This window comes from Mauremys mutica, chromosome 2, assembly GCF_020497125.1.
Source record: "Mauremys mutica isolate MM-2020 ecotype Southern chromosome 2, ASM2049712v1, whole genome shotgun sequence".
In the NCBI taxonomy this organism is placed as follows: domain Eukaryota; kingdom Metazoa; phylum Chordata; order Testudines; family Geoemydidae; genus Mauremys; species Mauremys mutica.
The window spans coordinates 132,963,120-132,975,306 of record NC_059073.1 but is presented as its reverse complement, the minus strand read 5'-3'; the positions used below and the strand labels follow the sequence as shown (position 1 = coordinate 132,975,306).

General features: G+C 46.5%; 1 protein-coding gene across 1 annotated transcript; it reads left to right on the top strand.

Annotated features, from left to right (window-relative positions):
- Positions 1-747: 747 nt before the first annotated feature.
- Positions 748-9,645, top strand: EIF4EBP1 (eukaryotic translation initiation factor 4E binding protein 1). Its single transcript, XM_045002804.1, has 3 exons — positions 748-947; positions 7,613-7,783; positions 9,224-9,645. The coding sequence occupies exons 1-3, from the start codon at positions 806-808 to the stop codon at positions 9,253-9,255; spliced, it is 345 nt and encodes a 114-aa protein (XP_044858739.1). The 5' UTR covers positions 748-805; the 3' UTR covers positions 9,256-9,645.
- The last annotated feature ends 2,542 nt before the right edge of the window (positions 9,646-12,187 follow it).

Below are 12,187 nucleotides of genomic sequence, written 5' to 3'. Positions count from 1 at the left end.
GGGCACAACTGCCTCCTGTTCCTTATGGCTAGCTGGGAAGCGTGTCCCAAAACACGTTTTGTTTGTTGCATGGGAGCACAGTATGGGACAGGCAGAGAACCTGTGCCCAGAAATACTTCATGAACCGCCCTGCCACCAACCCAGCCTATGGCCATGGGAATGACAGGGATGCTGAGGGTTGCTCCCTAAGCGTATTGTTTGAAGGTACTTCTTTCCTTCCCCCACTTTGTCTGCCTTGTCAGTCTGGGTTACAAAACTCCTTGAGGTGGGGACTGTGTGTACAGTGTAGGAGAGGGTTGTTATACATCCCTCTTGCACGTGGGGAGAGTTAGTGTGAGCAATGGGGAGAGGTGGGTGCATGGAGGGGGTTGGTGGGGGGGAGAGAAGGGGTCAGTGCATGGGAGGGGAGCTGGGGGCAGTGGGAGGGGGCCGGGAGCAGTGGGATGGGGAAGGGAGGGATCAGGCCCTGGGGAGGGGCGGGGGGAGCAGAAGGGGCGGGGCACGGGGAGGGGCGAGGGGCGGTGGGATGGGGAAGGGAGGGGTCAGGCCCTGGGGAGGGGCGGGGGGAGCAGAAGGGGCGGGGCACGGGGAGGGGCGAGGGGATGGGGAAGGGAGGGGTCAGGCCCTGGGGGAGCAGGGGAAGGGGCGGGGCAGTGGGCGGGGTCAGCGGTCGGCCACGCCTGCGCCCTGCCGCCGCCGCCGCCGCTCCCCGGGCCGTGGCGCCGCGCGCGGGGCGGAAGGGGCGGGGCCCGCCGGCTGGTTCCGGGTCGGGGGGCCGGCGGGCGCGCGGGCAGCCCCAGTCGCCATGTCCGGGAGCTGCCGCCAGGGCCACACGCCGAGCCGGGCCATCCCCGCCAAGCGCCTCAGCCTGCCCGACGGGGCCCCGCTGCCGCCCGGCGACTACAGCACCACGCCCGGGGGCACGGTGTTCGGGACCACGCCGGGCGGTGAGCGGGCCGGGCCGGGCCCCGGGGGCGGGGGGGGCCGGGCTGTCTGCGCCCCGCGGTGCCCGGACACTGCTGCGTCCCCAGGGGAACCCGCGCGCAGCGGGTCCCTGTTCTCGTGCCCACGCGCCGCTTGTTTCCCCAGGAGCTGCTGCTGCCGCTCAGCGCGGGGTCGGGACGGGCATTTCTCCTCATTGCAACCGCCCCGCCCCCATGGGCAGCCCCCGGGTCATTTGCAGATAGGGCGACCAGACAGCAAGTGTGAAAAATTGGGACAGAGGGTGGGGGGGATAATAGGAGCCTATATAAGAGAAAGCCCCCAAAATCGGAACTGTCCCTATAAAATCGGGACACCTGGTCACCCTATTTGCAATGGCTGGGGAATAATCTGGCTAACTCCGAAGTCTGCGCAAACGCAGCTGTTTCAGAGTTCATATTTATTTATCTAAAAAAGACTGGGAGTTCAAAAGACTTACACTGTGCGCTAGCCTTCAGCTGTAGTGTTATTTCAGCCTGTAACTACAGTATATACAACTGCCTTCAAGCACTGCCTGGGACACTGTACAATTGTTCTGCTGATTTGGCTTTTAAACGGCTTGTCAGTTTGAAATCTAGTCAGTTTCAGCAGTAGTATGTCTACACACTTGACTCTATCTTGATAAATTTGTCTGTTTAGACTAGCCTGAGACTGTGACTGCGCTGGGAAATACCATATGTTGCAAATGAGTTGCAAGTATTTCCAGCTACTGCAACTCCTTGAGTCCCTGCCACTCTGTAGTTTTGCAATCACTTTTCCATCATTTAAAAAAGGCTTTTTCCCCTGCTGCTGTATGAAAGAGCCACATAAACATCAGAACAGTGAAATTGGCTATATTGCAAGTGCTGTCAAATGCACAACTTAAATAAATAGGTGGGGGGATTTTTTTAATTAATCTTACATGCTAGTGACCTTAGAAGTTGCATGTAGCGGTAGTGGTTTAAAAAAAAAAAGTCAGACAGAAGCCTGAAGCTTAAATTGGCGTGTCTTTCTCTTTTTTTTTTTAAACCCAACAATTAGGCTAGTCTAAGAACATTTGGTCAAAGAAACTGAAGGTCTTAGTGTCTTTTGTACTAGGTATCTGTTTTGTTCTCTGAGATCACAAGCGATAGAAATTCTTAAACCTTAGGTGCCTCTTGCAACAATTGTGCCTCACATATAGGAGCAACTGATTATTTCTTAATATATGTTCGTGTGCTGTGATAAGTTACAGTTGTCACTCACCCATGTTTCATTCCATTGATGGAGGATCATGAATGAGATGTAAAGAATGTAGTAGAGGCCAAAAAAACTGAACAAATTCTTAAATGAAAACACTGTTTTGACTAGAAGTAGTAGTTAAATACTTAGAAAAAGGCTGAAAGATAATCAGTCCAGAATTAATAGGACAGATGTTTAAAAAATAGCTAAGGAATGGGGAAATTTTTCAAATATCTAGTCACTAGTAGCATCCTTTATTTTCAAGAATTCTATTTAATTTCTCAGTGATCTGGATAATCCAGATAACTAATATTTTAATGTGTGCCTGTTTTATGGATTGAAAAATGTAGAGTGAGTTTAAAAAGCTCCATGTAATAATGCACTTTGGTTCTGCTTGTTATCTGTTAACGTGCGTTTTATTGCTGCTGGGTAGTTACCATATGTTTATGTTCTCATGCCTGATCCCCTGTAATTATTAACAATGGAGTTTTAATCTCACTTTTCCAAGGCTACTGTCAATAGTTTAAAATAAAATTCCTTCAAACCTCACTTTAAATGTACTGATCTGTAGACCAGTTTAAATGAAGTAATTACTAATAGTTCTTAATATAGTACAGTCTCTCTGATCTTCCTTGTGCTGATCCATAAACCCAATAATTATGAAAAGACCATTGCACTCCACTGTTCAATAGCAGAGACAGTTCTCAAGTGCAGTCCTGTGTTACATAAATACTTGTTCCTTTGGAATGTTTAATTGAAAATCTTTAATAAAACTTTACCATCCCTTTACAGGTGTACTGTGAAGTATTGTAAACAATACATCAAGTTGCACTATTCAGAATAAAGGAGCAAATTTAATATGCTATGGAACACCCATGACTAATTTTACAAAGCCAAATGTTCTTCACTTTAATCTCCCAAGTAGTTCCATTGATTTCAGTGGAACTGTGTGCATGTGAGGCAAACAGGATTTAGTGCCAAAATCAGAAATCCCCAGTAACCGTTCTGGCCATTGGTGCAAATTATCACAGTTCGGTTCTGTTGGTGTCAGAGGCCTGGTCTACACCTAAAACTTAGGTTGACCTAGCAGTGACACTCAGACTGAGGGACATAGTTAAGCCAACCTATGCACTGGTGTAGACACTGCTAGGTTGAAGGAAGAATTCTTCCATCAACCTAGCTACCTCTTTTGAGGGGGTGGATTTACTACAGTGACAGAAAAACCCCTTCTGTCTCTTTAGCAAGTGCCTGCACTGCAGCAACATAGCTGTGCTATAGTTCTGTACCACTTGTAGGACAGACATACCCGTAGTCTGGTGCTGAGGAAGTTTGGAAGGGCATATATGTTCCCTATGGCTTTTGGAGAGTATTACCCTAAGATTTAAAATTGGTTTGACTATTTATGGTCTGCCTGATTCTGATAAGTTGCAAGCAAACTCAGTGCGTGTTTTCTTCCTTTACCTTGGGTGAAAATGAATGAATTGGAAAAATCCAGATATGAACCCCAGGGAGTCGTGTTGAGTCATTATGGGATGATACTGGAATGTGATTTCTCAGAGAAAACTATATGAGAGCTCGACCATTTTGTGTTCCTGAAATAGTCACTTGTCTCATGTCAATGCTATTACAGAATGAGTGGGCTTTTAGCTTTTGAATGATTTATTTAAGGCCACTGATTAGGAAACTCTTCATAGCTACCAACTTCTGCAGGCTCTGTGGCAATAGGCTAAATTCCATTCTGCAGAAAGAAAGGGCAGTAATTTGCTTTTTCAGTCATTGGACATGTGCAAGTTAGCTCTCCTATACTACTTGACCCCCAGTTCTGGCTTTAGGATGTCTCCACTGCATAGAGTCTAAGAAAGATGAGCTCTTCCTTGACTAATGTGTCCTGAAGTGACCCTGGGAGCGCTGCAACCCTGAGATGCACCGCCGGCATCCCCTCACGTACACTGTTGGAAGTGGAGTTCCCTTTATCTAACTTGCCATTTTCAGTGGCATCAGGAAAACACCCTCCAGTCATCCAAAGGAGTTAGTGAGTCCCCAGAATGTACTTAGTGAATGGAAGTGTTCCCTCTGGGAGAACATCTGAGCACTTCTTTGGGCCAGGATCCTCCATTGGCAGGAACATGTAGGCAGAGATGTTCAGATTGGGCTGGAATAATTCCTGGGTCTGTCAAATTCAGCTGCTGAAGTAGATTTAAAACCCTTGAACTGTGGTTCACTGTGGGTCCAAGCTTAGCCTTGGTGCTACCAAAATGAACTCAGGATTCAGATGCACCATCTCAGAATTGTTACCTGATCCTTCTGTGCTCCAGGAGCCCCAACAGAACGAGATCACAGATCAGGGGAAAGGACCCACTACCCTCTGGCAGCACAGGAGGTGAAAAGTTTTCATTTGCAGCAGTCCAGAACAAAAAGATAAATAAAATTAAATCAGAGCTCAGCACCAAGAAGTGGTGTGGGTCAGAAACAGGCATGACCTTTAAACCTACGGAGCCTGTTCTCTTTAATATTGCACTCAGGGCTTGTCCTGGATCCTTGTCTGACCCTCCAAGGCCACATGGGTATTGTCCTTCTCTAAGTACAGTCCACATGAGCTAATTGCTTGGGAGCCTTCGCCAGCTCAGCTTTAGGCGCTCAGTTCCTTGATGTAAACACACATCATGTAGAATGTTGTTGTCCGAGGGTTGAAAGGAGCAGTGGAGAGTGGGTGGTTTTGTGTAGCACTCTGATTGCTGGCAGAGGGATTTTCCAGTGAGAAGAACGTTTCTGCAGTTTATGGGGAGTGTGTAGTGCTCTGGGTTGGGAAGGCTTCTCTGTGCTGTATGCTTCCAGCTCAATATACCCACACCTAGGGTGACCAGATGTCCTGTTTTTTGGGACTTTTTCTTATATAGGTGCCTATTTCCCCCCACCCTCTGTCCCATTTTGTCACAGTTGCTATCTGGTCACCCTACCCACATCATACCATACAGTTTTTGTGGCTGGGGGGGATGCTGGTTACCTTATCCATCCTAACCAGAAGGCAGTTGGAAGAATAAAGTTTGCTTGGCCATGCAGCTAGAATGCTGAATGGCCCCTAAAATAAACCAAAGGCAGCAGCTGAAATCATGCATGGCTTTTTAATGAGTTCAGCAGCTGGGGAGCTGCAGCAGGTTGTCACTGTAAGGGCCTGAGCCTGCATTCCTTGTTCACCTGACATCCCCCCAGGAGTCAGTGGGAGCCTGGGGCACACAGGGAATGTGAGGTTGAGCCCAGGGACCATACAGTTAACTGGTTAGAGCCATTAAACTTTTGAAGACAATAACTGCTGAGCCAGAAACTTGTTAACACTTTCTAGGATTTAGTAACTTGTGCATCGCTTCCAAGAGTTATAGCAGTGTCCTTAAGAAGGAAACTGGTGGGTCAGGAGCCAAATTCTGGAAAAAAACCTCTCTTAATTAGGAGTCTGTAGTGCACTAGTTTAAGTTTGCTAGGGTTTCAAGGAGCTTTCTTTGTTCCTCCTGTCTCCCACAATCTTTGATCAAAGTATCACAGCTATTACCGGTACACTTCATACTTCTAACGAATTTAGTTTTGATGGGAACATTAACAGCAAGGACCAGATGTCCCTCCTCCAACTACACAGTGCAGGAATGTGCTCAGATACTACCGCTTGGATGCCAGTACAAAACCCTCATAGAGAGGAAGACCAACCAGAAGCTTATAGAAGAGAGCAGCTTCTGCTACGCAGAATACCCTGTGCATGGCTGGGGCTCTGTTGGAAATGAGGGACAAAGCCAGGAATCAGCTGTCTTGGGACAGGGAGTAAAGCTTGCTTTGCAGAAGCTGATGCAGATTGTTTCACCAAATGGTTCTTATAATAGCGTGAATTGAAACAGATTTTTTAAACTGATCAGATTTGCATGTTTCTCCGGGTGGAAGGGGCCTTTATAAACCTTGAACATCCATCCATCCCCTTGTGTTGACAACTGTTGTAACAAGTCAGAGCAGGGTATACAGGTTATTTAGTTTCATAAGTAATAGCGCAAGGCATGTGCCTCTGCCCGAATGAATGTAAACCAGGAATGTGCAGTTCTTGCAAGCCTGTTATGAAATGTACTCCTAATACCTAGTATGCTAACTGCAGTTCTAGGAACCCTGTCCTTATTTTGTAAGTCTTCCAGCTACCAAAGGCTATAACTGCAGGCTAGGGTTGTTTCTTTACCCAAATCTTGATTAACTGCACTTGTGCTGGAGCATAGATCTGAATTGGAGAAATTGCTAGTTTAATTCTACTTCTTTGATCTGTAGAAACTAGTCACAATTATTTTCATTTTTGAAAAGGTTCCAGTGTCTTGGAAAATTATTAGCATAATTTCCTCGAAATTTAATATCTAGTTACATGACTTTACAGCCATGCTATGGAATATACGAGTGTGCCTAGCATTCCAGGGGAGATGTTATCTCTGATTTCTTCTTGTCCACATGCATACAGTCAGCTGAGAACATGGGGGCGAGGGGGAGGGAGGGGATTCCTTTGTCCTGTTTGGTTGGATGAGGATAATGTATTAAATGTCCAATCCTGAAATGAGATGTTACAGCCTTTCCTTGGCATGGTCTTTTGAGTTCTTTCTATATTATGGATGTTGTATCTTTGGAGGGATCTTTTTACTCTGGTTTGATATTTTTCCAACATCAGATGCCTTGGTAGGGGAATGGGCTGCTCAGCCTACTCAATGTTCCTTTTAAATCCCCGCAGGGAGCCTTAACTCTCCCGTCACCTCAAGGTTTGCATTCTGCCCTTTAATAAAGATGTAATTTTATTCTTCTCTAACAAACCAGCAACAATAGGGTGGGTTCCCATTCACCACTAGAATAAACAGCAAATAAAATGGGAGTCATTTATTGATTTTAGTTACGTGATCCTAACAAATGTAAAGTAAGTTTTCTGAGCTGGACAGCCAGCCCAGAGCACATAAAGGCAATACCTCCATGCAGAAAACTCTGCTGTAATAACACTAAAAATCTGACTTAAAAAAAGAGAGGCAATTTCCACTACAAATTTCCTGATCTATCTGCTTAAACGTGTGTTCTTTCAGAATTGTAGATAATCTCAGAAAAGCATGTGAAATTGATGTACTGCAACCATAAAGGAGATGGGATGAGACTAACAGAAGCAGTTTAAATCTTAATTTGACTGATTTTTTTGTAGTTTTGCAGGAGCCTAAATATTATTTTCATGTAGATTTTGTAACTAGGTGTTGACTGGGATGCAGTGTGTCCTAGTAGGTTGAGCACTGGACTGGGTCCTGCATTCTGTTCCCAGCTCTGCTACTGGACTCTCTGTGGCTCAGTTTTATGTAAGTTAGGGCTAATGATATTTGCTTTCCTTGTAAAGCACTTTGAGATATGCTAAAAGCTGACAGTATTTCACATTTTTTCCCTCTAGGTACAAGAATTATTTATGACCGGAAGTTTTTGATGGAATGCCGCAATTCCCCAGTTGCCAAAACCTCACCTTGTGACCTTCCAGACATTCCAGGTGTTACCAGTCCAAATGTGGAGGAGTTGAAGATTGAAAACAACCATGTCCACAATTACTTGGAGAAGGTGGGCATAGGTGAGTGGCACTCCATGGCAAAGCCTGAAAATAACTGCATGCTTCATCTTTTTTCCTTGGAAAATACACAAGAGCACACCCGGGCTGGAGCCAGAATATTATTATAACAGCTAGGGAGGAATTGATGCTGTGTGTGGATTGTGGATACAGGCTAAATCAAGATATCTCTGGGGTTAGACATTGTTCTTATACCAACCGCATCACTGTAGCATGAGCATCTTCCAGTAATGCATTAACATCTATCCCGTGTGGTTCCTTCTTTCTCTCCCTCTGTCTCATTCATATTAATTTAGCAGTGGTGAAACTTACTGCTGGATTAACTGCCCTGGAAAGTGAATCTTCTGTCTACAGAATAGGTGCAGCTCAGCTTTGCCTGTTACATCCTTTGCTAATGTGCTTCTTCCTTACACCACAATGGTATGGGGATGAAAGGGGAATTGAGTTTGTGGCCCATACAGTCCTTGATCTCTCTGCAGAGATGTCTAGTCTCAAGGACCAATTACTGTAAATTGCACTGTCAGTTTTGTGATGTGGGCATGTGTCCACTGAAAACTAAGTAGGTTGAGTTTCCTAACTTAGCTCACACGGACCACTGAGCAAGATTTGGCTGGTAACTTTTGGTCACGGTCTCACTCCCTGGCTTCAACTATCAAAATTGATCAAACTACAAGACAAAGTAAGATTTGTTCCTCTTCTGGCTCAGTTTGGTACCTGAAAAGTTTCTTCTGCATCACTGGCAATAAGGAGTGTAACAGAGCTGACCATTTATGTAACTTGCAGTGTTGTGGCCATGTTGGTCCCGGGATGTTAGAGACAGGGTGGGTGAGGTGATATCTTTTATGGGTCAGCTGAGTAGTAGTATCCTGGCTTACACTGGCGTCCTATCAACAGCAGCAACTACAATAGCAATCATACATGAAACAGTAATTTCATCATGCTGTGCTGACTAAAAATTCCATTTGCCTCTTGTTGCGAACAGAAACCCATATTTGTGGTCAAGTGTGTCATAGGGAAAAGGTAGAAAATCCTTCTGTTGATGTGGATTTTTTTGAGTAGTGTTCCAGATGATGGGCGGATTTCTCTTCTCAGATCCCCCCAGATGCATCACGTCTCTGAGGCTCTGTGCGCTCTACATTGGCAGAGTGCCTGCTGGCAGAGTAGATGTTCTTTGTATAGAAGGAGAGCAGAACATCAGACCAAAGAGGAATGATTTTCCCCCTAACACCAGAGCAAGCCGCCATCTCTCTCAGCAGTTTTCCAGGAAAACTCAATTCCTGTACATAGCAGGCTGAGAGTTTCCCCAATCTTCACTGCCACATCCAAACTTCTATGCTCTTGTGAGGCTGCTGGTCTCTGAGCGTCACATCCATGTAGTGTTTGATATTTAACGTAAGACTTCATCAAGTACTCACCTGCATTTTTGTCATTTCTTTTCAATAGGTGAGGAAGCTCAATTTGACATGGACATCTAAAGTGTGTGCCCTGAGAGTGTTTGTCCAGTGAAGAATGGGACCTCAGTGTGAGGGCTCCCACCAGCTAGGCTTCTAGAATAGCCGTGCTTTTCTGAGTGACTTGCTCTTTCCTACGAAGGGCAGTCCATTCGCTTTGACTGAGAGCAGAACACATCCTGTTACATGAGGACTGAAAGTATCAACCGATTCATATGGGTGTAAATCCATGAGTCTGGCCCCTGCTGGCGATGGGCAACAGTGAGAGGAGGAAAGCTCTCTATGATTTTTTGTTTCATGTTTCTATGCCTTTGTTAATTGGTGTATATCAGTACTGTAAAGGTGACTGAAATGTAATATCAGGGGAGAAATAAAATAATTTGGGGTCTCCAGGTTTGGGGATTAATGCCATAATGTGGGTTTTTGGTCTTTGCTGATTATAGCAAGCAAACTGCTGCCTATTACTGTGCCGGAAAGCTATACTAGGGCAATCCCACAAACTAGATTGAGGCCAGAGTCTGTCATACAAGGGCCTGGGCATAAGTGCTTCAAAAAGAGACACTGGGCAGCACCCACTGATGTGCCTTAGACTGCAGGTGGTGGAGTCCCCCCTTGGTGTGCTGGAGGATGGGCCTGGCTGGGGCCGCCAGAATCAGAGACCACCTGGACTACACTCAGAAGGGCTGGGTGCATGCTGCAGCACTTGACCAGTGCATGGGGCTTCCCACCCTGAGTGTCCCCTGTCAGGTGCTTCGGGAGGTGAGGGCAGCCTGGTCTCCTGCTGTTCTTGCTTTCCTTGAGCCAGTCCTGTGGGAGGGGGCTCCCACCCCTCCCCTTCCATAATGTGTTGTTGGGCCTCTGCCCCCAGAGCCTCCCTGAACCACCTCAGCCAACTGAATGATGTCCAGCCGGTCTGGCTCCAAACTGCATCCACAGCACATCTGTACACACTCGCGCCTCATAGCATCCGCTTCCTTGCCCCTGTGTTCCACACTGTGTGGCAGGACCTGTTGCTGCATGGGAAGGGTGAGGATCTCCAGTGGGCCAGACTATATTCTGGGCCCACCAGGGATATTGGCGGCTCTTCCGTGGAACCATGAGCACAGGCGTGTATGTGGTGTGGTTCACAAATTCCCCTGACACTTGTCCCTTCTGCAGTGAGAGGGAGACCCTAGCGCACATCCATGTAGAGCATCAGGTTACAGCTCCTCCCGAACCTCTTACTGAGATTCTGGCTGCACTTTTCCCCACGTGCTGATTTATGGACACCCCATCCAGGGCCCCACCTTGGCACAGGACAACCTTGTCCGTCTCCTCCTGGCACAGGCCAAGGCAGCTATCTATCACTGCGGGAGGGGCGGGTGCTTTGCAATTTGGGGCTTATTTCCAGTCCCGTGTCCAGTCGTGTCTCCGGGCAATGTCCACTGACTCCTTAGATGCCTCTGAGGAGTGGTAGGCATTGCTGAGGGTTCTCTGCACAGTGTCCTCTGGAGCCCTCATTTTTAACCTGTGACCTCACTCTCCTTCCTTGTCTCATGTAAGCAATTGTGCCCTGGGCTTAGTGGTTTGTCCCTGTTAATTGGGAGGGAAGGCCCTTAGGTTTGAGGGGGCCTGGACGTGCCTGCCCCAGTCCAGCAAATAGCAGACACACAATCCCCATTACAAAACATCTAGAATGCCCCAAAGTCCAACTAGCCTTTTAAGACTGAGGTCACCTTTAATGCTTCCCAGGACTACTAGAAATCCACAACACCTCAATGTCTAGTCACTTGCAAGAGATTGAAACGTCTTCCCAGCATGCTTCCAGAATGAGTTCTCAAGCCCTGTGTCCATAGAGGTGCTGTAGTCAGCTCCTCTGGTGGTTCATCCTTTCACAAGCACCCCAAAAAAATCCTATCCCAAACCATCACCTCCCCTCCTCCCTCAAAAGAGGGTTTAATAACTTCTTTCTATTGCAGGCAAGCCTCAGAAAGCCCTCTCTAGCCCATCTAGTCTTAAAAGGAGACACCTGTAGCCACATTTGCCTAAGAGGAGCAGTTCAGCTGCACTCCGCTCCCAGACTGGAGCCTGCAGCAAGTTTCCTACCTGCAGTAGAAAGGACCTCACTACCTGTCCCCAGCTATACCTAGCATCTCCTTCAAGGCCTCCAGTTCAAGTGTATTGATTAGGGACCCCCTGTAATTCCTGTTCCCCCAAACCACTAAACCCTTTCATCATATAAATGAGGACCACTTACCTTAGTTCCTTCTTGAGTGTCTCTTCTCTCTGACCTATGTTAAAATTCTTGCTTAGAGCTTGTCTTTCACCAGATTACTTTGGTACAGGGCACCAGGCCCAATCCAGCATTTCTGTACTGGCAAAGCTCCTAATTGAAATCAATAATTTTGCTGGAGTCAAGACAACTGGATCAGAGCAATGCTTGGTAGCAGGTTGCACTCTAGCGTCTTGCTAGCTAGATACTGTCTTTAAATTTGGAGTTTCCTTTATAATTTTCTGCTCTTATCGGGCAGGGATTATTTACAGCTTGATGACAAATACCAGCTTTGACTGAATGTTTAGTTTTCAATGCTATTGAAGGCACAACCGGCTGCAGGTGTTGTCTGACTGGGTGCTCCAGGGAGGGAGTGAACACAGTGTAAAGCATTGGGATGTGGATTGGAAGTGGGGCTTCCACAAGACTATCTGGGGGAGAAGGCAGATCATGTGTCTTTATCTGCTTTTTACTGTTGAAAAGTCTGCTAATGAATCACAAAGGACACATCACATTAAATTACTCTATTACTCTGAGAATTACAAAGGAAACAAAGACAAAAGAAATGACACCGATCAAACTGCATCAACGATAAGGTTTTAAATGAAACGCTTGCAATCTGACAGGAATAGGTATTCAGAGTTGTTGCTTTCAGCAGTCTTTCCATACCTATCTTGACACTAGTGCTTAGCATGTGTGTAGGGT